The sequence below is a fragment of the Trifolium pratense genome, linkage group LG2 (assembly GCF_020283565.1).
Source record: "Trifolium pratense cultivar HEN17-A07 linkage group LG2, ARS_RC_1.1, whole genome shotgun sequence".
Taxonomy (NCBI): Eukaryota; Viridiplantae; Streptophyta; class Magnoliopsida; order Fabales; family Fabaceae; genus Trifolium; species Trifolium pratense.
The window spans coordinates 73,528,819-73,553,190 of record NC_060060.1 but is presented as its reverse complement, the minus strand read 5'-3'; the positions used below and the strand labels follow the sequence as shown (position 1 = coordinate 73,553,190).

At 34.1% G+C, this 24,372-nt stretch overlaps 3 protein-coding genes and 1 long non-coding RNA gene across 20 annotated transcripts; 1 reads left to right on the top strand and 3 right to left on the bottom strand.

Annotated features, from left to right (window-relative positions):
* The first annotated feature begins 1,499 nt into the window (after positions 1-1,499).
* On the top strand, positions 1,500-5,897 carry LOC123911292. 5 transcript variants are annotated; one of them, XR_006810447.1, is made up of 5 exons: positions 1,500-1,824; positions 1,961-2,027; positions 4,720-4,930; positions 5,020-5,084; positions 5,566-5,897. It is a non-coding gene; the product is annotated as an uncharacterized LOC123911292 (long non-coding RNA). The 5 variants fall into 5 exon arrangements; XR_006810446.1 differs by having other exon boundaries at positions 5,558-5,897; XR_006810443.1 differs by lacking the exon at positions 5,566-5,897 and adding an exon at positions 5,189-5,417.
* A 3,384-nt stretch (positions 5,898-9,281) lies between these two features.
* On the bottom strand, positions 9,282-14,369 carry LOC123911289 (putative transferase At4g12130, mitochondrial). Of its 13 annotated transcripts, none has more exons than XM_045962680.1 (7): positions 14,062-14,369; positions 13,036-13,320; positions 12,160-12,939; positions 10,476-10,729; positions 10,287-10,385; positions 10,039-10,197; positions 9,282-9,939 (listed from the first exon to the last, which is right to left on the bottom strand). In XM_045962680.1, exons 3-7 carry the CDS (start codon positions 12,618-12,620, stop codon positions 9,695-9,697), a joined length of 1,218 nt encoding a protein of 405 aa, XP_045818636.1. In that variant the 5' UTR covers positions 12,621-12,939; positions 13,036-13,320; positions 14,062-14,369; the 3' UTR covers positions 9,282-9,694. The 13 variants fall into 13 exon arrangements, with proteins under 13 accessions (XP_045818636.1, XP_045818645.1, XP_045818637.1 ...); XM_045962689.1 differs by having other exon boundaries at positions 10,557-10,729; positions 14,062-14,277; XM_045962681.1 differs by having other exon boundaries at positions 14,057-14,276.
* Positions 14,370-15,162: 793 nt separating this feature from the next.
* On the bottom strand, positions 15,163-18,969 carry LOC123911288 (protein EDS1L-like). Its single transcript, XM_045962677.1, has 3 exons — positions 18,482-18,969; positions 16,507-17,313; positions 15,163-16,048 (listed from the first exon to the last, which is right to left on the bottom strand). The coding sequence occupies exons 1-3, from the start codon at positions 18,815-18,817 to the stop codon at positions 15,314-15,316; spliced, it is 1,878 nt and encodes a 625-aa protein (XP_045818633.1). The 5' UTR covers positions 18,818-18,969; the 3' UTR covers positions 15,163-15,313.
* A 601-nt stretch (positions 18,970-19,570) lies between these two features.
* On the bottom strand, positions 19,571-23,107 carry LOC123911287 (formin-like protein 4). The gene is made up of 2 exons (XM_045962676.1): positions 21,716-23,107; positions 19,571-21,012 (listed from the first exon to the last, which is right to left on the bottom strand). Exons 1-2 carry the CDS (start codon positions 22,510-22,512, stop codon positions 19,746-19,748), a joined length of 2,064 nt encoding a protein of 687 aa, XP_045818632.1. The 5' UTR covers positions 22,513-23,107; the 3' UTR covers positions 19,571-19,745.
* Between the last annotated feature and the right edge of the window lie 1,265 nt (positions 23,108-24,372).

Genomic DNA, 24,372 nt, shown 5'->3' with positions numbered 1-24,372 from the left:
CAAACATACAATTTAATTTTAAGTTTTATCAATCATAATCACAATATAAATAAAATTTCATACATTAATTATATATATATATATATATATATATCGATTTTTCTTTACAATAAAAAAATGATCGAATCCAATATCTCATGCATACTATCTAAATTTTTTTCAACTAAACTAACCCTAATTGCTTTATATGATTTTTTGCTTTATGTAGCATGGTTTTGTAAAATGGTTATGTGATGTTTTACTTAATAACAATGGTTTCAGTGTATAACATCTTAGCACTAATGCCCATATGAAACCATTTAACTAAAATAATAGTTTCAGTGTATAACGCTATGAAACCATTTAACTAGACTAATGGTTTCAGTGTATAACGCTATGAAACCATTTAACTAGAATAATGGTTTCAGTGTATAACAGTATGAAACCATTTAACTAGACAAATGGTTTCAGTGTATAACATCTTGAAACCAATTAATGGTTTTGACGATTAGTACATTTAATGTGAAACCATTCCACAGAAAAAATGGTTTCAGAGCGTCATACTGTAAAACCATTAGATGTACTTAATGGTTTTGGCATCTGGAACTCAAATCACTGTTCATCTTCTTCTTCGAAAAATAGGGAAAATCAAATCGAAAGGGAAAATCGAAATCGAAAGGGAAAATCAAATCGAAATCAGAATTGATTTTTTAACGAAGATGAATCAGATCGCGTTCGAAATCGGAGTTGATTTTTCGCGAAGATGAATCAAATCAAATCGAAATCGAAATAGATTTGATTTTTCGATTTCGATTTTCCAGATCGCGTTCGAAATTGGAAAAAGAAGAAGAAGATCGCGTTTCACTGTTTCGTTTTCGTGAAGAAGATGAACAGTGATCAAGAAGAAGAAGATGAACAGCGCGATGATGATGATGATGAACAGTGCGATGAATAGTGTTATGAACAGTGCGATGATGAAGATGAATCTGATGGCTGGGATTAACTTATGTACCATCCATAAAGATTTGGCTTATGGATAATAACTTTTGCCCATAAGTAATAGTACCTGTCACCCTAGCTTCAACTATAAACAATAGATTCAATTTAAAACTCATTGGTAATTTGGTGACATTTTAATAAAGGCGAATGTTACTAAGACATAAATGTGGTAGTGAAATTTGATTGCTACCTCCTATAGATATGCCTGTACTGTAGCATTGCAGATTTGCCTGAAACTTGTTGATATTCTTCTGGTGTAGTGAAGGAACCTGCCATTGATGCAGAGTTTGCAGAGCCAAAACAGAATGGAAGATGATAAAAGTCCCAAGAAGTTTCAGCACTAGATGCCATGTTTGATGGCGGATGCTAGCGTGGGTGTGAGTAACATATCTCTCACTGGTGAGAGAGTATTTTTACCGGCTATCAAAGGTTGCTCCTGTTTTTTTTTTTTTTTTTTTTAAGTAATTATTAATTATTAATTGAGAATTGAGAATATAATATTTTAATTATTATTGTTAACAAAAACAAATACTTTCTCACCTAACAAATCCTTCCATCTTCTTCCTTCCCCCCACCGCAGGATCCACCGCATTGCTCCTTCCTCCAGTCCATAACCATTGAACTAAATAAAATTAACATATTTAAGATCTAACAAGTTGGTGTGGACGAGGACATTGAATTGGCTAAACAAGTTGACAAACCCTTCTTTACCTCAAATTTTCAAATCCTTCCATTGTAGCAAATCAACATTCATACTTTCATTGTAGCAAATCAAACGAGCAAAGACAACTGGTTTGGATCGATCGAGAAGCAGAGCAAAGTGAAGACAACGGAAGGTTCTTTGAGGTAAGTTTATCCGGCTTAATTATTTCCCTTAAATCCTTCATTTTTTGTCGACTATTCACGCTAGAATCCGCCTCAAATTCATAAAGATTTTCATAGAGGGATGGTTAAACATTTGCTATGTCTGTTAAATATGTAGGCTTTGAGTCATGGAGGGTAGACCAAACAGTCAAAATCCATTGTTTGTGAACGTAGCTTCAGGGGAAGTAAGTGAATGTTGCTATTATGTTTTAATTTTGATAGTATTTTAAATAGTAACATTCAATCAAAATTTTAAAATTTTCTTGTCATATAACTACATATTATTTGGAGAATTGTTTATATAAAAAAGGAAAATGCTAACTAGTGCCCCCGGGGCACTAGTTAAGGATACTAATTATAGTAAAATTACATTGAAACTTGTGTAGTCAATGTTTGTAAAGTATAAAAAGTGTAATTTCCAATGCAAAAATTGCTTTTTTTGTATCCTTAACTAGTGCCCCGGGGGCACTAGTTAGCATGACCCTATAAAAAATTTGGATTTTATTTTTGTTAACGACTAAATTGTCCGGTAAAAAATTTGTGAGGATCAAAATGAGTCTTCACTCTAAAATTTATATGCAATGACCCTTTAAAACTTACATTGTTGGAATTCTCAAATACAATTTTATGCACAATCTGGTTTACTCAATTTTGCCCACCAAGTGTTTGCTGAAATGTGTGAGCAATGTGTTCTCTCTTGGACGGCTCATGCTAGGGTGAGAGAGCCTATCATATCTCTCACCAGTGGCAACTCTTAATGGCTGTTAGATTTAGAGGTCTATATATTTTAGTGTAAGTTTTTATACCATATTTTTCCCTTTCTTCTCCATGCTCTTGTTAACCTGGATTTTATTTTACTTCGTATTTTTTCCATTTCCTGATTATTGTTCATGATTTCTTTTTATTCTTTGTATTTTTTTGATTTGTTATGACTCTACTTTTTCGTCAATTTCAACCTTTTCCATAACTTCTATTGATTCCTCTGAAGTGGTGATTGACCATTCTTGAAATTTCCAAGGTGATGGAACATAGATTTAAGACTTGAAACTCCATTGATTATCATGAATTTTTAGAAACTTCAGCTTCAAAAGCCTTCAATTCAATTAAAAAACTTTAAAATAAATTTTTAAAAAATTGATCTTGAGAGGATGTAGAAAGTGTTAGAATTTGAATGAAGAAAAAAAAGTGATAGTGAGATTAATAGAGAAATGAAGGAAAGAACATTAGGGGAAGCATCTGAATTCTGAAACATTGTATTAGGTGTATTAGGAAAGAACATTAATGAATATTGAGAAAAATGTCAAGGTAAAGGTAGAGAGAGAAGAGAGGGACATTGATACAGTGTGGCGTATGTATCATGCATTTTCACCAACGAATGGTCCAGATTCAATCTTTTGGTAGTTCACCCGTGAGCTATATGAGAGGCTCCCTCACCCTAGCCTCCGCCCTCTTGGACTAGCTTAATTCTAGGCTCTGTGGCTAGAGTTAATGGCTGGAATGGGAAGCAGGTTCAGTCAGACCTTACAAGCCTTACAACTTTCACAGAATGGTATGAGACACCACTACCTAAACCACCACACCAGTTGCTGCAGCATCGAACCCTCTGCTACCACCTGAACCACCTAATAATGCAGCTGTTTAGAACAACTTAATGTCGCCACCGCCAAAACCACCGGATCACAATTTTCAATTGAAACACGGGGAGTTCCAAGGGACACGGGCATCTTCCGTTCCTACACCACCCCCCGAGCCTCCCGATGGAGATCACATATTGATGGTTTCGCAGGGAATTGTTACACTTATTATGTGGTTTCAAACATTGGAGTGGTTGATACACAAAATGAAAATTTGAACACATACCTTCATTTTTTCTTTCTTAAATTATTGAAGCTTGAATCTTTATAACATAAATTATAGTAAGATTAAATCTTTAATTTCAATTCTTACTTGTCAAGATTGAACTATCATTGTTTGAAAAAATAAAAAATTCCAGGAAGTAGTGATTTTTTCTTTCTTAAATTATTGAAGCTTGAATCTTTATCACACAAATTATAGTAAGATTAAATCTTTAATTTCAATTAACTATCATGTTGTTCCCCTTCTTCATTGTTTGAAAAATATAAAAAATTCCAGGAAGTAGTGTGTTCTTTGTTGGATCTTTGTTGGAGATGGTGATGTTCTTGACTTTTGAGTTTTGAATGGTGTTCTTATTGAAAATATATTTAAAGATTTAGTAAGTTTATTCTTGCTTGCTGCTGTCAAATATTGTTGTGATGTGGTGAAGGTGCCAATGAGTGTGTTGTGATGGATTTTGTGAGTGTGATAGAGACGGTGGAGAGAGAAACAATTGTGAAAGTAGAGAATATGTGATATAGTGTGAGTGGTGTAGAATATTATGGTATGACATAATTGAATCTATGGTTAAAACAAAGTCACCCATGGTGGGAGACCTACTTCACTCTCCCACGCTAGACTGAGCCTTGTTAGCTGCCATGTCACTTGCCGTGCCCATGATAGCTCTTTCGAGGCACGTCTTCAGTACCTATGCTGTACATTTTGTCTAACCTTTGACTACCCTTGTGTACCTTACAGTATAGAAGCACTAAAACTTAAAATTCTGAAGCTCATTCCGCTTCCAGTGCCTTCGAGTAATAATGTATGTAGCTGATTAGTTTTGTGTGGGTCGAAAGCTAATATTTCCAGAGCGTTATACTGTTTATATAGCCTTCTGTTATGCTGTGTTTTTAACTCTGCTGATAGAGTAGGTTTTTTATGCATGATTATGCCGTTATGCTGCATGGTCTGCACTAGTATTTGATGCACTGGTTGCCTATTTGTATAGTCACTCTTTTTACTTTAGCATTTGGTGTTGGGCAGATTCTAGGGTGACAGAGTGAAACATATCTCACACCCGTGAAGAGTGATTTTTACCTGCTATTAGAGGTTGTTCCGGTTTTTTCTCTTTGGTAATTATTAATTGAGAATATAATATTGTAATTATTATTAGATATTAAAACTCATACATATCCAATCACCATTGACCACTACTGTTGGTACACAAGGCATGTCTGACTTACTTAATCAAACTGTAAGTTGACACGTATTTTTTAATTCTTTTTCAGTATGTCTAGTTAGTTATTCATTCAATATTTGACAAATGGGAATAATTTTTTGTAGGTAATGGGAAGACAGAATTGAAAGTGTATGGGGTGCTTCATATGATGGTTTTGAATATGATACTAGTAAGTTTGGCGCCCTTAACTTTTAGTACATTACATTAAACTTTTTTTTGTGCAATGTTTTTGTCGTGTTGTAGCTTATATTACTGCGTTTGATTTTATTTCAGGTGCTGGACATGTTTTCATGCAATTTATTTGCCTCAATCTGACTTAGTTAATGTGTTGTAAAATTTACGTTGTTGACTTTGGTTTCATTTTGTGTTACTTCATGATCGTTAGTGAACTAAAGTATTAATGGTTATCTATGTTGTGTAAGGTACTATGTTTTGTAACAAACCAAGCTTGTTGCTTGTGGTTATTTGGTGAATTTATTTATCTATTTTGAAACTGTGATTAGCCTGTTGATTGTTGTTATTCACTGAGGTTGTATTTATTTATTTATATAAATGATTAAGTTAATGGAATGACTTGCAGCATTATGATAAATGGTCTTTGTGTGATTAGAAAGTTTAATAAAGCCTTCGTATTTTGGCAAGAAATGCAGGAAAAAGGGTTAAAACCCAATACTTACACCTATACCACAATGATTGTGGGACTTTCAAGGGCCGGAAATGTTATGGAAGCACGAGGCCTATCTTGGCGCCCCGAACGGAAAAAATAATATTCATATTCAGGTTCAAGTTCAACACAAATCTATTTCTTTGTTACCATGTTTCTCTTATGTTGGAAATGGTGTACAAGCAGCATTTCATGGTAGCAAGTTATTTGTGTAAAAGCAGAAAATAAAATAGCAAATTCTGCCGAGTTATTTTTGAATAAGAAGAATTTGATATATTTACGCTGAGATAGAATTTCATGGTTCAGGTTCAACACAAATCCATTTTTTTGTTACCATTGTTACAATAGAAGATATAATGATCGTTCTTTGTCTTTAAAAAAAAAAGTTAAGTAAGTGTATTGTTGTAAAAAAAAAAAAAAGTTAAGTAAGTGTATTACAAAGAAGCGAAAATCAGAGATAAGCTACGTACGAATCCATTGGATGTTCCAATTGGCTTATTATTCCAGTTCGATCAATGTATGTATTTGTGGTCGTTGACAGTTTGAAGCAAATTATGTGATTAACAAAGGTCCAATGATATTATATTACCAATACTAATATATATTGCTTAGCCATTGTGGGTTAAACATGCGATGCAACCAAAATTACAATAAACATTTCATTGTACCTTAAACCCAACAAACAACAAAAAAGCCCAGAAAAGGTCAGCAAAGGCCATTAAACAGCAAAAAGCCCAGAAAAGACCAACAAACAGCAAGAAGCCCAGCAAATGTAAAAAAAATAAAATTACATAAGCATAATAGGCGCCAAGTTGCATTGTAGTCAAACACACAAGTAGTTAAGGACCCCAAAAAAAAAGTGTAGAATTTTTTTTGCATTGTATAAGAAAAATGTAGGGACTATTCTTGACTATATGACAAAATGTAGGGACTAAAAACATATTAAACCCAAAAAATTAGTGTTTTTTTTTACGATAGTTATAGTGTATTGTTAAGTTTAATTATTTATGTTCTTTTAGATTAAAATGCATAATCAATTATACTTGTAATTTCTTATGCAAAAAAACATAAAAAAGATACAATGGGCCTTTGGACTTTGGTTTTGGAGCCCATCTCTTAATCTGTTTTAACCCACAATATAGAGCCCATCCTAGTATCAGCTCTAACCTTGGAGATGTTACTGTAGCACATACCAAAAAATGCAGGAGCAGCAGCCATGGCACATCCTGCTTTCCTTTGCCCAAAAATGTCAAAAATGATTCATGCCATAACAACTCTAAAATAAAATAAAGCCAAAATTATAGTGCAAACTGTCATAAAGGGGCGGAACTCGCGTTTGCCGTTCTCCACCGCCAAAATAATCAGACGCGGAAATCGCGTTTTGGGTGTGGTAAACTCGCGTTTCGAGTTTCCCGACGTATAACCAACAGACGCACTAAGTGCTTCTAATAGTGACGAAACATAGTTTCAGTGACGACGGTTTTCAAATTTATGCTGCTTGTTTTTTTTTTTTTTTGAAGAATATGTTGCTTGTTATTATTATCATTACATTGTCGTAAAAATAAAATTGGTTTTTTTTTAACCCTTACAATTACAATAATAAAGGTGCATCAAGTTTTGAAATTAATACAGTTTCTTTATATATATTTTGATTTTAAAAACTTAGAGTGTGTTTGGATGAGGGATTCTAGAAATTCAAGGGATTTTAAATACTAAGCAATTCAATTGATTCAATTGAATTCCCTTGATTTTCAAATTCCAGTGTTTGGATAAAGTGTTGAAATTCCATCAATTGTAAACTTCTTTGTTTGGGTAATGTAATTGAATTTCCTTCATTTAATTTTATTTATTTTAATAAAATCGATCCTAAACCCAAAAATTGGCCGAAAAACCGAAAAAATCGGTCAAAAACCATAAATCGGCTGAAAACCTAAAATCGACTATAAACCATAAAATCGGCCGAAAAACCTAAAATCGGCCGAAAACCATAAAATCGGCCGATAATCCGAAAAAATTGAGTTTTTTGGGTTTAGGGACGATTTTAGATTCTTCGGCCGATTTTTTGGATGTTGGCCGATTTTGGGTTTTCGGTCGATTTTTGGTTTTTTCGGCCGATTTTTTTGGTTTTCGGCCGATTTTAGGATTTATAGTCGATTTTAGGTTTTTTTGCCGATTTTTCGGGTTTCCGGCCGATTTTAGGGTTTATAGTCGATTTTTTGGATTTTGGCCGATTTTAGGGTTTCAGCCGATTTTTTGGGTTTTCGGTCAATTTTTGGTTTTTCGGCCGATTTTTTGGATTTTCGGCCGATTTTAGGGTTTATAGTCGATTTTTTAATTTTGGCCGATTTTAGGTTTTTTTTGCCGATTTTTCGGGTTTCCGGCCGATTTTAGGGTTTATAGTCAATTTTTTCGATTTTGGCCGATTTTAGGTTTTCGGCCGATTTTTTGGGTTTTCGGTCGATTTTTGGTTTTTCGGCCTATTTTTTGGATTTTCAGCCGATTTTAGGGTTTATTGACGATTTTTTAAATTTTGGCCGATTTTAGGTTTTTCTGCCAATTTTTTGAGTTTTCGGCCGTTTTTAGTGTTTATAGTCGATTTTTGGGGCTTTTGGCCGATTTTAGGTTTTTTCTGCCGATTTTTGGATTTTCGGCCGATTTAGCGTTTATCGTAGATTTTAAGTTTTTCGGCTAATTTTAGGTTTTACGATCAATTAGTAATTTTTAAAAGTTTATGAAGAAGAAAGAATTTCAAATTATTTGGTTTTAGATGTAATTTTGAAATTCTCTAAATTAAACTTGAACAAAATACTTCATAAATTTCAATCATTTTGAAAATTCTTCAAATTTTCATCCAAACAATGAAATTCATCTCAAATCATTTGAATTCCCTCAAAACATTACTTTACCCCAAAAAATTCCCTCATCCAAACACACTCTTAAAATAATTCACAGGGAAAGTAATATCAAATTCCAAAAAATAATTATTAACTTCAATCAAATCATTCATAAAAGTATAAAAGAAAAGATAAATTTTAAAAAAACCTACTAATACACCGTAGCAACAATTTCCCTGTAAATCATCCACACCATTCATTGTATTTCCAACACATCTAGTGGTGGAAAATTAGTTCTTCACCGGTGGGAGACATCATCCACTTACCCACACTAGAATCCCCCATGTTTGATATGTGAAAAATACATCAAGAGAAAGAAACTCTCTTTCATATTCATATATAGAGTCAGAATGAATTATGAATTATTATAATGATACAACAAGATGCCTCTTTTGATGGAACTGATGGAACAAAACTATAACTATTCAGACGGTTAAGTTAATTACAACAAAAGTGATGCCTTGTAATTAACTGAGCTACTCCAATGATAGTATTATCATACACGATATTTCCATCATAGATGGCAGACAATGCAGTTGATTTTACATTTTGTTCTTAAAGTCACTAAGGATCAATGATATTTCCCTAACAACTATAAATATGAATAATGCTAGCAACACACTCTTTAACAAACACACTCCAACATACTCTCTTTTATTGGTTGAAATTCACATGAGTCCCATAAAAAAATGTGGACCCATATAACTTTTATGGGACCCATATAAATTTTAACCAATAAAAGAGAGTGTGTTAGAGTGTGTTTGTTATTGGAGTGTGTTGCTAGCACTCCTCCTATAAATATAGCAGCTTAAAATAAAAAATCTACTGCTTTTTATTTTTTTGATAAAGTAACAAGTCTGTCTACTACATTGATATTAGGAACATAGATATCCAAACTTTCTAGCCTTTCATTATTCATCTGGTACAAATGGTCTCTCTGTGCCATTAAGTTTACACTGGTTATATTTTTCCAGCTTATACTACTCATCAAGCAAAATGAATTTGACGGCAGGGCTTTGTACAAATTTATAATAAAATACATAATGATTCTTTTCTAACGAAAACAAAATTGTTCTACATTAAGGTTTCTAAGGAGGAAATATGACTTAACTGTCGTTTCCATAACTCACTCAGCAAGAAAATCCACTACCGTCGCCGTCACAGTTTCCTTATCCACTTACTTGTTAAAAGATACTTGTCTTTTGAATGAGATTGAGCATCCTATGCAAAAGCAGTGTGCTGTTGAAGATCTTGAAGCCAATCAGAAGGCCACCAATCTGGTTTACTAGCGACAACCTTCACATCCTCTTGTCCTTGAATGGACAAAGCAGTGGAACCTTTTAAAGCTTCCTCCAGCCGCAAGAGCCCCAACCCACGACATCCCAGAGCAGTAGTCACTAAACCAGCTTTTTTCCCAGATTCTCTGTTTACTACTTCGGAGCCAGGAATGACTTTGTCTATGACTTCTAGAATAGCAGAAACGAAAGGCTCAGAGTTCATTCATCATTATATAAAGTTGGGCAATAGATATCATAATACTAAAGAAGACAACTACTACTAATTACCTTTCCCATCATTATCTTGAAACCTTAGAGGAACTAATCGCTTCCGAATCACCCCTCTGTGGTGTGTACGTGCTATGAGTTCCTGCCCGACATAGCAACCTTTGTCAAAGCTGATTGCATTAAGGCCAACTAGATTATACTCAAGTGGCATTGCTTCACCTGAACACGATAAATAAATCAAGATTTTCATCCTCAGAAGTACTCACTCTTCTTAGAATAAGTTTGTTAAAAGTAAGGGAATTATGAACCTTTTGGAATCTCAATTGATCCTTCTGCTACTCCCTTCTCTATTCTCCACATAAGGTAATTCTGTTCATCAGTCTCTTTGTCAGCCTCAATTAGAGGTGCTGAAACACAAACGAGTTAGTAAGACCAAATTATTTATAAAAAATTACAGCCAAAATATCTAATTAGCCAGCAAAGGGGCTGATACTAACGAATGATATTTGATGGAAAGATCCCTCTGAAACCAAGACAGGCCAATCTGGGATCCTTAAACCATTGCCATCCAAGATTACCCTCACTAGAGGACGACATTGCAGCACCATCCTCACCAGCTCCCCACCCAACAGACGCTGCTTCTGGTTCTTCTACATCCGAGGAATTGGCAGAAGGGCCAGAACCATAACGCTGCCAACATGAGAATTCGCTAGCAACATTATCAATTTCAACCTTCGACCTCAACCGGTACCTGCAGCACTAATAACTTTAAAGTCTCCACAAGCAAATCTCATAAATAAGAGAAACAAAAAGAGTAAGAGTAAGGGAAGGTGCTGCCTACAAAGCTGAGGAAATAGTCAACAATATATCAACCAATCTACTTATTAATCTATCATTGTTACTAATAACTCTATTTACCAATCTATTTTCTATTACTAATTCCTAACAAGAAAATTGTGTTATTGCTCTGCATCTTGTTATCACCGCCTTAATTTAAATAACATGTGATATATATCCAAACAGATGGTGAGTTAGGGACATTAAAAAAGGTTCTAGGTTGGAACTTATCTACTTACTAAATTAACATGCAACACACTCTCTAAAGAATGATGTTATTCAACAAGTTACTACTACTAGACTGGTTTTTACGGTCTGTAGACAAAGTGACAAATACCACCAAAACTAACACCGTGAGTGTCTAACTTAACAATGTTGGTATTGGTATTGCCAGTTTAGCTACACTACTAGACTAGCTTAAGGTAAATGGGCTCGATTGGTTCGAGGTAGATGGAGGGGGAGGTGAGGGGGGTAATCTTGACAAAAAAAATATTTATTTTTATTAAATCTTTTTTTTTAAAAAAAAAGTTTTTTATTCTTGAAAAAAAAAATTAAAAACAAAAAATCTCAATCATTAGAGAGATTTGATTGGTTAAAAAAACGTTTTAAATTGGCAAAAGGAATATTTTAAATTCATAGAACATTTTAAATTGTGAGGGAACATTTTTAAAAAATTTGTTTTTAAATTTTGTTTCTTTTTTTCAAGAATAAAAAACGTTTTTTTTTTTTTTTTTGAAAAAATGATTTAATAAAAAGAAATATTTTTTTGTCACCTCCCCTCCCCTCCCCTCCCCTCTACCTCGAACCAATCGGGCCCGAAGGCAAATGCAAGTATTCTAAGTTAAGGTATATAATGCCAATGATCTCTATCTATCCACCACCTAATAAAAAATGACCTAAATCAAATAGAAATGCAAATTAAAATGATCATGAAATGATACATAACAACTTAGTAAATTAACATGCAACGCACTCTCTAAAGAGTGATGTTGTTCAACACGAGTTACTACAACTAGACTGATTTTTTTGTCGGTAGACAAAGTGGCAAATATCACTAAGGTCTCGGGTTTGAACCGAGATGAAGCTGTCCAAATAACAATATCAGTATTGTTACCTAGGATTTATGAATGCTACTAGACTAGCTTAAGCTAAATGAAAGTAAATGCAAGAATTATAAGTTCGGGTATATAATACTAATGATCTCTATCTATCTATCCACCACCTAATTAAAAATTACCCAAATCAAATAGAAATGCAAATAAATAAACACTAAAATCATGATGAAATGATACAGAAGAAATAAATAAACAGAAGTGAATGAAAAAAGCAGTGACACTAACTCACTTGGTAAACGTTGCCAACAATTCATCCAAAACAGAAGCATCAACATCAGCAAACAATTCAAAGGGTTGATTCGGATCAGAAGCAGGTCCAGTACCGGTAGTATCAAGTTTAGTATCAGAGTTTGGCGGTTTATAGAGAAAGAGGTCGTAGAGGAATCTACCTTGAGGTGTTAACAAGGCAGCATAGATAGGAGTAACAGAAGTAGTGGGAACATTGGGTGTAGGAAAATTGGCAGTTTTATCGCCAATAGGTTCACCAAATTTGCGTATATCGTTGGTTAATAGTCCCTGAAGGAATTTGACGGTGTCGGGTCCTCGGAATCGTATGACGGAGCGGGATTTTATGAGAGAAGCTACCGGACCGGCGGTTTGGAGTTGGGTTTCGTTTCGGTGCTTTGGTATGGTTTGGTGAATTGCTCTGTTACAGTGTTTGTAAAATGATGATGATAATACACGATTCATAGTTTTTGGGATTTTGAGAGGGATGAGAAGATGAAGATGAAGATGAAGATGTTTTGGGTTTACCAGGAAAGAGTTAAAAAGAGAAGCTGGTAGATTGACACGTTAGGGGTTGGGACAGGGATTGTGTGATTTTTGGGCGGGAAAGGCAGCTGCCTTTGGCCCAATCAAGTCCGTCCGATCGATTGAACGCTCGTGATCATGCCACATGTAAGAGAAAAATATGTATGCTTTTTACTCGCCGCCGTCGTTTGTCGTTGTTCCGATCACCACTGTTACCACTGTCTTCCTATTTCAATTCTTCTTTAATTCTAGACCAGATCTGAGAATCACAATTCTTCAAGGCTAAACATGACAGGAACATCAAAACAGAAAATAAAACAAAACCAGTAACAGCAGCAAAACTCAACAAACAAACCTATGCATTTCAACTGAGCATTAAGGGAAATAGCAATCAAGTTCTACCATTGTAAAAGATGACGGCGAAGGGGACAATAGCCGTGGTGAACTGAATACTAGCGCCGAGAGGACAACGGCAGCACAAGGCGGCGGAACGGTGAGAAGTTAGAATGGGTCGAACAAAAGAAAGAATACAGATTGTCCGAGTTTAATCCGCGAAAGTCTCCCCCTGCCTTAAAATTTTATAGACCGTCTGATCAATCCTAAGGTGTGCCCAGTGGCGGAGCCAGGATTATATTGGAGCCTGGGCACAATTTTAACCGCAATATTTTTTTGGCGCGTCAAATAAGAAAAAACCAGCAAAACATAATCAAATAAGAGAGATGAATTTTTTTTTTTTAAAATGGCTAAATATATTGAATTGAAGAATGAACCAAAAACCTCCTCATCTCTGAAATTAAATGATACAAAATTTAGCCAAACTGATAATGCACAAAATAACAATTTTAAAACAATTTTAGTTAGGATACTGCTGAGAAAATGCAGAAAAAGAAACAACATTATCACAGATACTGTGTAACCATTGGACCAATATCTCTAGGACTAACACCAATACTAACAAGATAAGCTACTGAAGTACTCATAGTACCTTCAAGCTAAGAATATTTTTGCAAATATATTGACTTAATTAATAACAGGAGCATAGCGCATAGCCTAAAGTTCAGGAGATTTTTGCAACACAAACCCAATATCATCTTCTCCACATCAAGCCCTCTAAGAAACTTAATAACAGGAGCAAGCTCAACAATAACACTAGCATGCAAAACTTGTGGATAATTCTTAACAAATCCACCAAGTTTAGACCTTGATTGAAATCCCAATTTTTTCTAAATAACCTAAAACAGGAATCATATTTTTTCTCATACTACAACCCAACATCAAAGGATAATGATTAATATCATCAAGTTAGACATAGAATAATAATTGGAATACCAATTTCTAAGTATTTTATGCAATTTCTCAATTTTAGGGTTGCTTACTTTACCTGTCTGCGCTGCGACTGCGAGAGAGAGAGGCTGAGAGCGGCGGCGGAGAGCGGCCTGAGACTGAGAGAATGAGAAATAGAGAGATTTGAGAGCGGATTTGAGAGCGGTGCTGCGGTGGTCGATGGCGAAAGGAATGAATGAAACGGAGAGAAGGAGAAACGCAAACTGGTTACTTCTTTTTCTCTTGTTTCTTTTATTAATTTTTTTTAAAAAAAAAAAAATTGGGGTGGGGCAGCCCGGGCACGTGCCAGGGCATGCCGGGTGGCATCTCCGCCACTGGGTGTGCCACGTTTTAATTTTCCAAAGGTTTCTGCGTTTTTTGTTTCTGCGCTTTCATTTTAATTTACAAAAAAGGAACAACACAACACAAGTGGTAGAATTTGGTACTACATTGTATTCACTCAAAGTCATCTGCCTTTTCCGCACCAAAATCACTGAATCCCGCTCCTGTCATGTCTTTTACTCCTAACAAAGACAAAAGAGTGGCTATGGTTTCAATATAATTGCAATGGCATAACTTTGTCACTTGTCAAAAGTAACCAACAACACTTACTCTGTTTTTATATGAAACTTAGATACTAGTATTGTATAGAATTTACTGAGACAGTATAAAAAAGAAACAGATTTAATATCTTTGTGTTGTGTTGTAAACCGGCTATTCTGTGCATGCAATTGGAGTGACTGATATTTCGATTCTTGTGGGATTTAAATGAGCCGTAGACTCTTTTTAAGAGTTTTAAGGCTGCTGCATGGCCAAGCCAGGGATCGAACTCACGGCCTTAGTTAAGTTAGAAGAGACCTGTAGTATTTCATCTAAGCGTTATTAGGTAAACAGATTTTAATATGAAACTTAGATAGTATAGTTACCAAAAACACACAGAGATAGTATAGATAGAGATAAATTTACTCTGTTTTTTCCTCACAAACTTTCAGAAGGATTTGCAAATTTGTTAAAGGAAAAGAAGACTTGAATAGTAAAATAAAATTTGAGCCAAATGAAAAGAAATTATAGTTGTATATATATATATATATATATATATATATATATATATATATATATATGCAGGTCTATAACACCGTTTGTTCTTTGGACCAAAATATAGAAAAGAAAATCATCCTTATTACAAAACCAAACAAAGTGCAAGATTCAAGTTGACTACCTTACACCTAAATCCAAGTAATATGTTTATTACAAAACAAGACAAATATGTGACTCTGCTAAAGAAATAGGTCCACTGCAATGATATAGTATCACACTTCAACAAGATTCTTAATGCATGATTCTTGCCTATGCTGTATTGGCAGTTTTTTCCACCACTTAACAAATGTAGAATCCTCCAAAAACACATCCTTACCAATTTCATCATCCTCATTCCACTTTTTCATCTGTTTCTCCAACTCCAAAACTTTTTCTTTAACATCTTCAAAATTTTCCTTATCATCTTTAGAAGACTTATAACAAAGATCCTCCACCTCAGCCCAAAAACAAGATTCCGAATAAACATTTTCTCTTCCCCTCCTCTCAGGCTTAGCATGTTCCAACCATCTCTGTGTATACCTATACCTTTTTGGCCTTCCTCCTTTATCCATATAAGCACGTCCATTGCTGTTCCTCGAATGTCGATAGTAATTAGCAATGTCCAAAGGCTCAACTAGTCTTCTAAACTTTGTTCCTATATCAATCCATTCTTCATTCACTTCAAATTCATCTGGTAGTTCATCATTTAATAGCTTTTCGATTATCTCATCCCATACTCCTGCAAGTTCTAGCCTCCACACATTTGCATGGAAATCTTGGGCGTCTAGTTGATCCTTAAACGCATCATAGTAACCCTTTTTCTGATGCCCCCGTGTTTCTCTGTAACTCGCCAGTGCATTCATCTTTTCATCCATAAACTTTTTCTTCCCTTCTATACTTTTCTCGTTGATCCTTTTTCGTTCCTCTAATGCTGCAGCTGCTTGAATGCATAGTCTTGCTCTTGTACTCTAAAATTATTTACAACAATTCATTATCACATAAATATCATATCATATACTCTCCATATTCTTTGCTGCTACTAATGTTAATTACTAGAGTTTTATCATTTGGCCTCATAAGTATAGTATAGTAGATTAATTCCATTTTTTCAAAATTTTAGGTCCAACCAATACATAATAATGTTATGCAGATAACATGGTATAATAACATATTTGTCTATGTCCGCTTTCTCATGTATTATGTATGGTAGGAGAAAAATGAGTTTAATGGTTATTACAGATAGTATAAACTAATCTTATGCATCCGTTCGATTATATCTGATTATGTACTAATATGCTATCAGAGACTGGTTAACCATTTATGAGTAATTAATATAAAAGGAATCACAAATATGATTGAATGCATGCTTAAGTTTTTTTAATCTTTAAACTTGAGAAAAATAGGGAAGGATAAAAATGTTACACACCAGTCCAAGATCATTTAAGGCTATGTTAATGGTTGCAATGTCGCTGCCGGGAGTAGTATGCTCAGACAAAGGAATCTTCTCTAGTTGGTCCAATAACACAAAATTCTGTAATCCTAAGTTTTTTTGCAGTTCAATGCCATAAGTTAAATGTTGTCGCAGACTTTCAAAGGAAACTTGAGCAGTTTCTTCTTCAGAGCTTAATTGAGCAGAGAAAAACATGACCTGCAGAATTGCATCAGGGTTTTTCATGACAATTTGCTTTCCTTCATTTCCACTTGTAGTGCTGAAAATGTAAGTTCCAAAGGGTCTGTAAGGACTCAAAGGAACAAAATTTGCAAGTGTTTCAAGTGTTGCTTCTGTTGTTCCCATTAGCTTGCAAGCAGCATGTCTAGTGACAGTTGCAGCATTTGACATCACTTCAAAGTAGAAAACTGAAGGTGAAGCGATTCTTTTGAGACTCGATTCGCTCATGAATGATCTGTTTTTGGGATCTATGATCTCTGAAACTGCTTCAAAGCCTTGGTCAAGAGAAGATAGAGGAGCGAGGAGGATTCTTGGCACTATGTCATATCTCAACACAAATTGGAAGAAGTATTCAGACCAATTTTCTCTCCTTGTAGCATGGGAAAATATGTGATTTCCAACTAAAGGAGAACCAAAAGTAATACATAGGGGATGGATACCACCACGAGATTTTGGAGTTAGGTAGTGTTCCATGGTCCAAAGGGTTGCCAGAATTGCCTCTGGTCCACCAGATGAGTGTCCTGCAAACACTATTTGCTTCTTCTTATTCATTGCATCATCCACCTGCATATTCATTGAAATATATATTCTTTCCTTAAATAAATAAACTAGTCCTTTCAGACTCATTTATAAGCAAGTATAACAAATTACACACATATTAAAAAAAGCTGTTAGCCGCATTTCTGTTAGCCTCATTTAATTTGTATTTTGTAAATTATTTCCATTACTTGTCATTTTATTCTGTTTGAGAACTTGTGTCATTGAATGATATTCTTAGAATTTTGGGTTGTGTCTAATTCAACCTTAAACCGGTTTGTAAGGTGATAATTGCCCCGCTGATAAACATATTTTCAGGTCATCTCTCATCAAATGTGGGACTCTCTTAAAACACCCCGCACACCCACACGGCTACACTATTGGGTTTGGTGTGTTGATATAAATGGTGAGTGACCCAGTAGTAAAAATATGATAGTAGGTGGCCCAACGGATTTTGGGTTGGGTTTAACTCGACCTTACAAAACCGGCTTGGAGGATTGCCCCCGCTTATAATCATACTTCTAAGGCATCTCTCATTCTATGTGGAACTCCTGTTATGAGTCCAATAACATAAATCCTATAGACTATTATCCAACAGATACGTTTAGAATAATAGCATGAGCTTAATGATATTTTGGTACGCAAAATATGACTACTTGTTCACTTTGCATATTCATTCGAACTCTGAATAAAAACATTTATTACCTTTTTAAGAAATCCATGTGATCTTTGACTATGGTGGTGTAATAAATCGAACCAATTTATGAATCAAACAAATTTAACTATATACAGTTCAAGCCAATTATTTATTTAACCAATTTAATTTTCAGACTCATTTGATTCATGAACGATGTTAGAACAAAAACATTGCCTAATTGAGTCGCAAACTATTTGGATACAATAACAGTTATTTTGGTTATTTTTAGCAATAACAAATAGGAAAGTTAGGTAGTATGTTTTTTTTGGTTACAAAAGTTAGGTAGTATGTGTTAGAATATAGAAAATATCTTGTAATATATGTTAAGATATGTATATGATTTAAATTATATTCTCATTATTTTCTCTCATCCTTTCATCTAAAATCCCACAAATTGAACAGTAAGTATGCAGTAAATGGAAAGAAAACAGAAAAGTGAATTATGCATAACTAGATCATCATAGTACATGGTAAGATAGAGGTGTGTGTAATAAATACCTCAGTTTTAAGTGATGACTTTTCCAAAAGCTCTTGGAATCTTTGGAGAAAGAATTTATTAACCAAAGCAGGTATATTGTTACCAATGCTTCTAAGTGATGGAAATAGTTTAAGATCTATTTCGGTTTCACCAAAGGTAGTTTTGGAAAACCAATCTTTGAAAGCACCTGATGCTGGAAAACTGATGATAACTTCTTTTGGGTTGCTTCTACTGTTCTTTTCAAGAAGGTAAGGCTTCTCTGGTGTCTTATGAACCTTCAAGGATGCAGCAAGTGACTTCTCAATTCGGTCTGCACTCAACTTCATGATTTCACTTCCACCTTTTGATGCAGCCATGTGTGTGTGTGTCTCAGTTCTTCTTCTTCTTCTTCTTCTTCTTGCTTCTCAACTCCTTTGTTTCTTTGGTCTTTGGAAAGTATGGTTAATGACAATGTTTAGGTGCTAACCAAGGTGAATACAGTGCCTTTTTTATAATATTGTTGAGATTATTGTTTATGAAGACTTTGAGCAGTTGACTCAAAACTATAACCTGATTGGCCACTTGTTTTATTAAATGGAGACCGTACAATAATAAAAAATGAATAAGAAAATGATGGAAGTGTCTGCAAGTGCTATTGGGTTTGTGGAATGTGGGCTGTGAGGTTCAAACCCATACCTTCACACTTTCTGATTGGGCCTGGGCCCATGGAAGATATTTCTAGAAAGATGGTTGTTCGTCACCCCCTAAATTGATCAGAATCCCCCCATATCTCCTCCATGGGAGATAGGGAGATATCTCCCGATAGTACAAATCTTACCATAAGATATCTTTCGGTAGTGTGTTTTTTAGTGAGAGCAACTATCTTCTAGGAATATTATTTTGTTGTTTATGTGATGACTTTGTATAAGAAAAAAAAAAAAAACTAAAATAAGGTTATAGAGCAACTCTACATTTTAGTTTCTGATACATAGAGTAAGTCTATATTACCTGCATAGACTGATCCTCAAATTAGTTCAAGATATAAAAGGGTTAAGACAAAAATTTAGGTGGCGTTTATGACACACAATTTAAATGGCAAAAATTAAAGATAAAACAAATACAGTGTTACATACTGTGTCAATATTTTGATGTTCCAATAACACAACGGATATACACTAATAATTTATGTGCACCTTAAAGTTTGTCCAAGTTACATATTTTACATAACAAGTATATTATTAAAGAAGGAACTAAAATAGCCAACTTTTTGCATAAATCAAAGAGATACAAATGCAAAATCAAGCTTCAGAAGTCATCTTCTGACTGGCTGGAAAATGTAGACTCTAACTCTAACTTATTTGACAGAAAATTGAAATCAATGCTACGAAATCTCAGTGGCACCTTCTTTGATGGAGACAAAGGTGGTGTTGTTGATACAGAATCCATTCCTACATTCTTCTTTTCTACCTTCTTTTTTAGTTCAATACAAGTTTGACCTACCTTGTCAACAAAATCTTTTACAATAACAAACAAATGAAAAGGATTAGACATATTGTCTTTAGATGTTCCTGCTAGATAGTACTCATTTGTTTTCTTCACAAGTTCCATGATCCTTGTTTGATCCTCTTTCACCACCTTAAGTTCTTCCTCACATAACTCTAGAAACCCTTTCATCTCATTGATAAATCCACCTTTAGTGTTTCCACAACATGTTATAATGTGTCTAATTTCATTAACATGAGAACTAAGAGTTGAACACATTGTGATGAAACTATTATAGTGCATGCTAGCTGCTTTTTTTGCTTCTGATAATTCATTACTTAGACCACTTAGCACTTGTAAACCAAGGATTATATATTCTTTTTCACTTTCATCATTGTATTTTTCATAGATAGCTTTTCTTTTCCCCTCTGAATGAACTACTTGTTCAACTATGAAGTGAAGTAAACTAGTTTTTCCATTTGTGCTTTTTACATCAGAAAGTTTTGTAAGAGCACTCAAGTTGAAACCTTGTGCATTACCTCTTGAAGTTCCAGCATTCATTCTGTTACCAGTTTTGAGAATTGCTTCAAGGAGTTTCAAGAATAGACTACTAGTTTTCAGTTCCTTGCAACCCAAGTCAAGTGTGTGTAAGTGTTCTTTAAGCCGAAGAATTTCGCTATCGTAATTCGATCTGAAAAGCATTGCTTTCAAATGGTTGAATGATGTTGGAACTGCTTTAAGGATGTAGTATAGGAAAGACTCGGCTTCTGCAAGGTTATTTGGGTTGCCAATGAATTGGACAATTTTGGATGCTTCTTCTTGAGAGGGAGCTATTTTAGTGAGTTTTTCAAGTGTCTCAACACTGAGTCCTTGACCATCAAGTACTGCATCCAATATTTCGCACCGAGAAACTGCTAGTGATCTCAGCACAATTGCAGTGTTTTGAGATTTTCTTGGCTCAAGGATGAATATTTGAGTTTGTGTGTTGGAATTGGACTTGGACAAACTGGAAAGAGACCTGTTTCTTTCTTGGGTTCTATGATAGGTGTTTGAATATCCAAAGAGCGATTCCATGAGTTCATCATCAAACCTGTAAAAAGAAATTGGAAATTGTAAAGTTTGTAAATTGTCCTTCCTTAGATCTTACTCCGAAATATGAGTGTGTCTAAGCACACTTATAATCATTTAACAGCTTAAGAACATTGACAATGTGAGACTCAAATGTAACCCCAATACTGTTTGACTAGGTTTTCAAATCTAGGTATGATATCTAGGACTGTTCATAGTTCGATTCAAGAGAGAAAGCTGAACCGAACTGGTATAAAGGTTTGGTGCACCGAGTCTGTGTTTTCTAAACCGAACTAGAATTACCTTTACGGAAAACTGAATTGTATATTTAAGTACCAAAGCTGTATCAAATTATTATTATAACTGATATTAGGACTCTTAAAAAGAAACAAAAACTGAACTGCAACGAAAAGAATTGAACAGTTACAGAAAGTTAACGAACTGGATTTAGTTTGGTGAACTTCTCATCACAGTTCGGTTCAATTTTTTGTTTTTTTGGACAGACTTTAGACCTACCGATGCCATGTTAAATATGCTCGAATCTCATTCTCGAAAGCTAGCTCAAAGAATGAAGATGTTCAAGCACACACAAAACATTACACAACTTAGAAACATTTGCTGCTTGAGACTCAAATGCAAATTTCAATGAAGTTGACAATATATATATAGAGTGATGAAAAAACAGACACTAGTCAAAATTAACATGAAGGAAGAAGATATATTACCTAAAAGATCCATCATTGATCTGATCCCACACAGTTGAATGATCAACATCAGCTGCAACCTTATCCCAATGTAAAGGCTTGAGCCTTGTTTGGCCACCACTTTTATCTCTTGAACTCTCTCCTACAATACCCTCTTTCATATTTGCTTTTCCTTTAGGTCTTGCTGGTGGTTTCATGGTTGAAATAAAACCTTTAGACTTTGGAAGTGGAGGTGGACCAGGTGGTAGCGGTAGACGAAGTGGTGCCTTCGGAATTTCTTTCTTTGCAGGAGCCGGTGGTGGAGGTGGTGGTGGAGGAGGAGAAAGAGGAAGAGAAAGTAGTGGCTGATTATAATAACTCATGTGAATCTTCTTTTCAAGATTCATTGATGAAGATTTTTGTAGTGGTGGAAGTGGAAGTGGAGATTCACATGCAAATGGAATCTCATGAGGATTAGATACTTTAGACCTATGAACCAAAACATCTATTATCTTTTCTTTTTCTTCTTCATCTTCTTCAAAACTAGGATTGAACATACAATTTGGAAATCTAGATATCATTTGTCTACTTTCTTTATCCATCATATAAATAACATCAACACCATTTTCTTCAACAATTAGTCCTTTCACATTACCACCAAATCTTTTTATATCTTCATAATGGTTCATCTCATGAACAAAACCTCTAGTAGTAACTTTGTTTCTTCTACTTTTGAATCTAGCAAGAACAAATTTGTGGTAGAAGTAAAGGAAAATTCCTGCAATGAGTAACATAGCTAGAGCTGTGGCAAACACAGCCATTGCAATAATAGCTGACATTGAAAATAATTCACAAAAGGGTAATGGAGATTTTTTTTTTTAAGAATATAAATGTGACAAGAATAATATTGCACTCCAAAGTGTATAACTTATTTAGTGTATGGTTTTTGAATGTAGTGACAATGGTTGATGACAAATTCAATAAGGTAGTTGTCTATTGGTGCCATGTGATGTGAGTAGAAACACAAATTAATTGGAATTAAATGGCAATTCCAAATTGATGCCCAAAGAAATTATGCAAGGGGTCATAGAATTTTGGATGGTGAGCTTATATTAAAAACTTAACCAAATATTGGTCTAATTTGAAATGTTGCCTTGTAAGTTATGTTCAGACCATAAATTGAAAAGAGCCAAGAAGTAATAAACAATGGAAATAAATGAAATAATCATATTTTATCGAAAAAAACTTAAGTCGCACATCGAAAAGAGATAATGAATAAAATTAGTTTATAAAGAATGAGAATTTACAAGTCAGTTTTATAATGATGGGTTAAACTCGATTTAATATGTATCAAAGTTTATCAGTTTGGGGTGAGGTATGAGTTATTATTTCCAATATTAAATTAATAATCTTTGCCAAAAAAGGACTTAACTTGACTAAAAAACAGATGAATCAATGTTTTAACAATTTTAATAACTTATGAAACAAGAAATGGTGAGTGACAAATGTTTTGATTTGTTGATGGTGGATATAATGGTTGAGCCGTCCGTCTCAATTTTTAATGCAATTGTTAATTAAGAAGCCAATAATTGATGTTTAGCTTAAAAATAAAAAATGATGGTCTTATCAATGTTGGTTTTCTCTACAATACTAAGTATAGTATCTCTTATATGCCGTCTTTATGGTAACTTATGAGGTGACAATGTTGCTCCAGCTGTTGCATTGAGGAAAGGTTGTTGGCTTCTTAAGCTTTTTAAGTGATCAAATACTGATTTTATTAATGGATAATATATGGTTAACATCAATTTGTAACATCAAGAGTACTAGTAGTATTGAAGAGTTGATAAGTTTTTATTAAAAATGTCACATAGTACTTTTATATTATAAGAAATTATTATAATAGAAATTTGAGTCTTAAAACCATCGGTTAGCAAGCCACTAAGTTTGGTTTAGTGATGAGGGGTTTGGATAGTACGCTATAAGTTCTGTGTTCGATTCTCAACTCATTGTAATAAAAAAAAAACATTAGTTAGCATATATGTCTTTTACTAGTAATGTTAAACCGTTTATTTATTGTGTACTACAACAGACTAAAAATGGTTTGGAAATGCAGATCTTGGTTTCATGTTGTTATTGTCCTTTTCTCTTTTGGTAGATGCAATTAGGAGTGTGAAAAAAATCCAAGTATCCTTAACCACATCATTAACCAAACCATATCTAAAATTAATAACTAAATCCATTTTAAAAAAAATCCACACCAATCCAATACAAAAAAACCAATTATAAACCATATCCATTTTTTTATAATTGGTTTAAAATTGGTTTCTAAATTGAGGCCCAATAAGGAAAAAGCCGAATAGTTTTTTTGTTTAAAAAAAACCAATTTTCCAAATTCAATTAATTATATAATTTAATAAATAAATAATTAATAAGGTGGTGGAGGGAATTGGTCAACGCCGGACCACCGGCGGCCGGAGCGGCGGAGCTCTGGTGGGTACACGGCGAACGATGATTTTCCGGCGATCGACAGCGGACTTCTGATTAATATTTAATTATTTTTTTATTTAACAAAAATTTTTTATTTTTAAAATAATTATAAAAATAAGATTTTTGATGGTTTTATTCTTAAAAAAAAAATCTGCATTTTAATTATTTTGGGTTTAAAAAAATATGATTTTCTGGGCTTAGTTTGAAATATA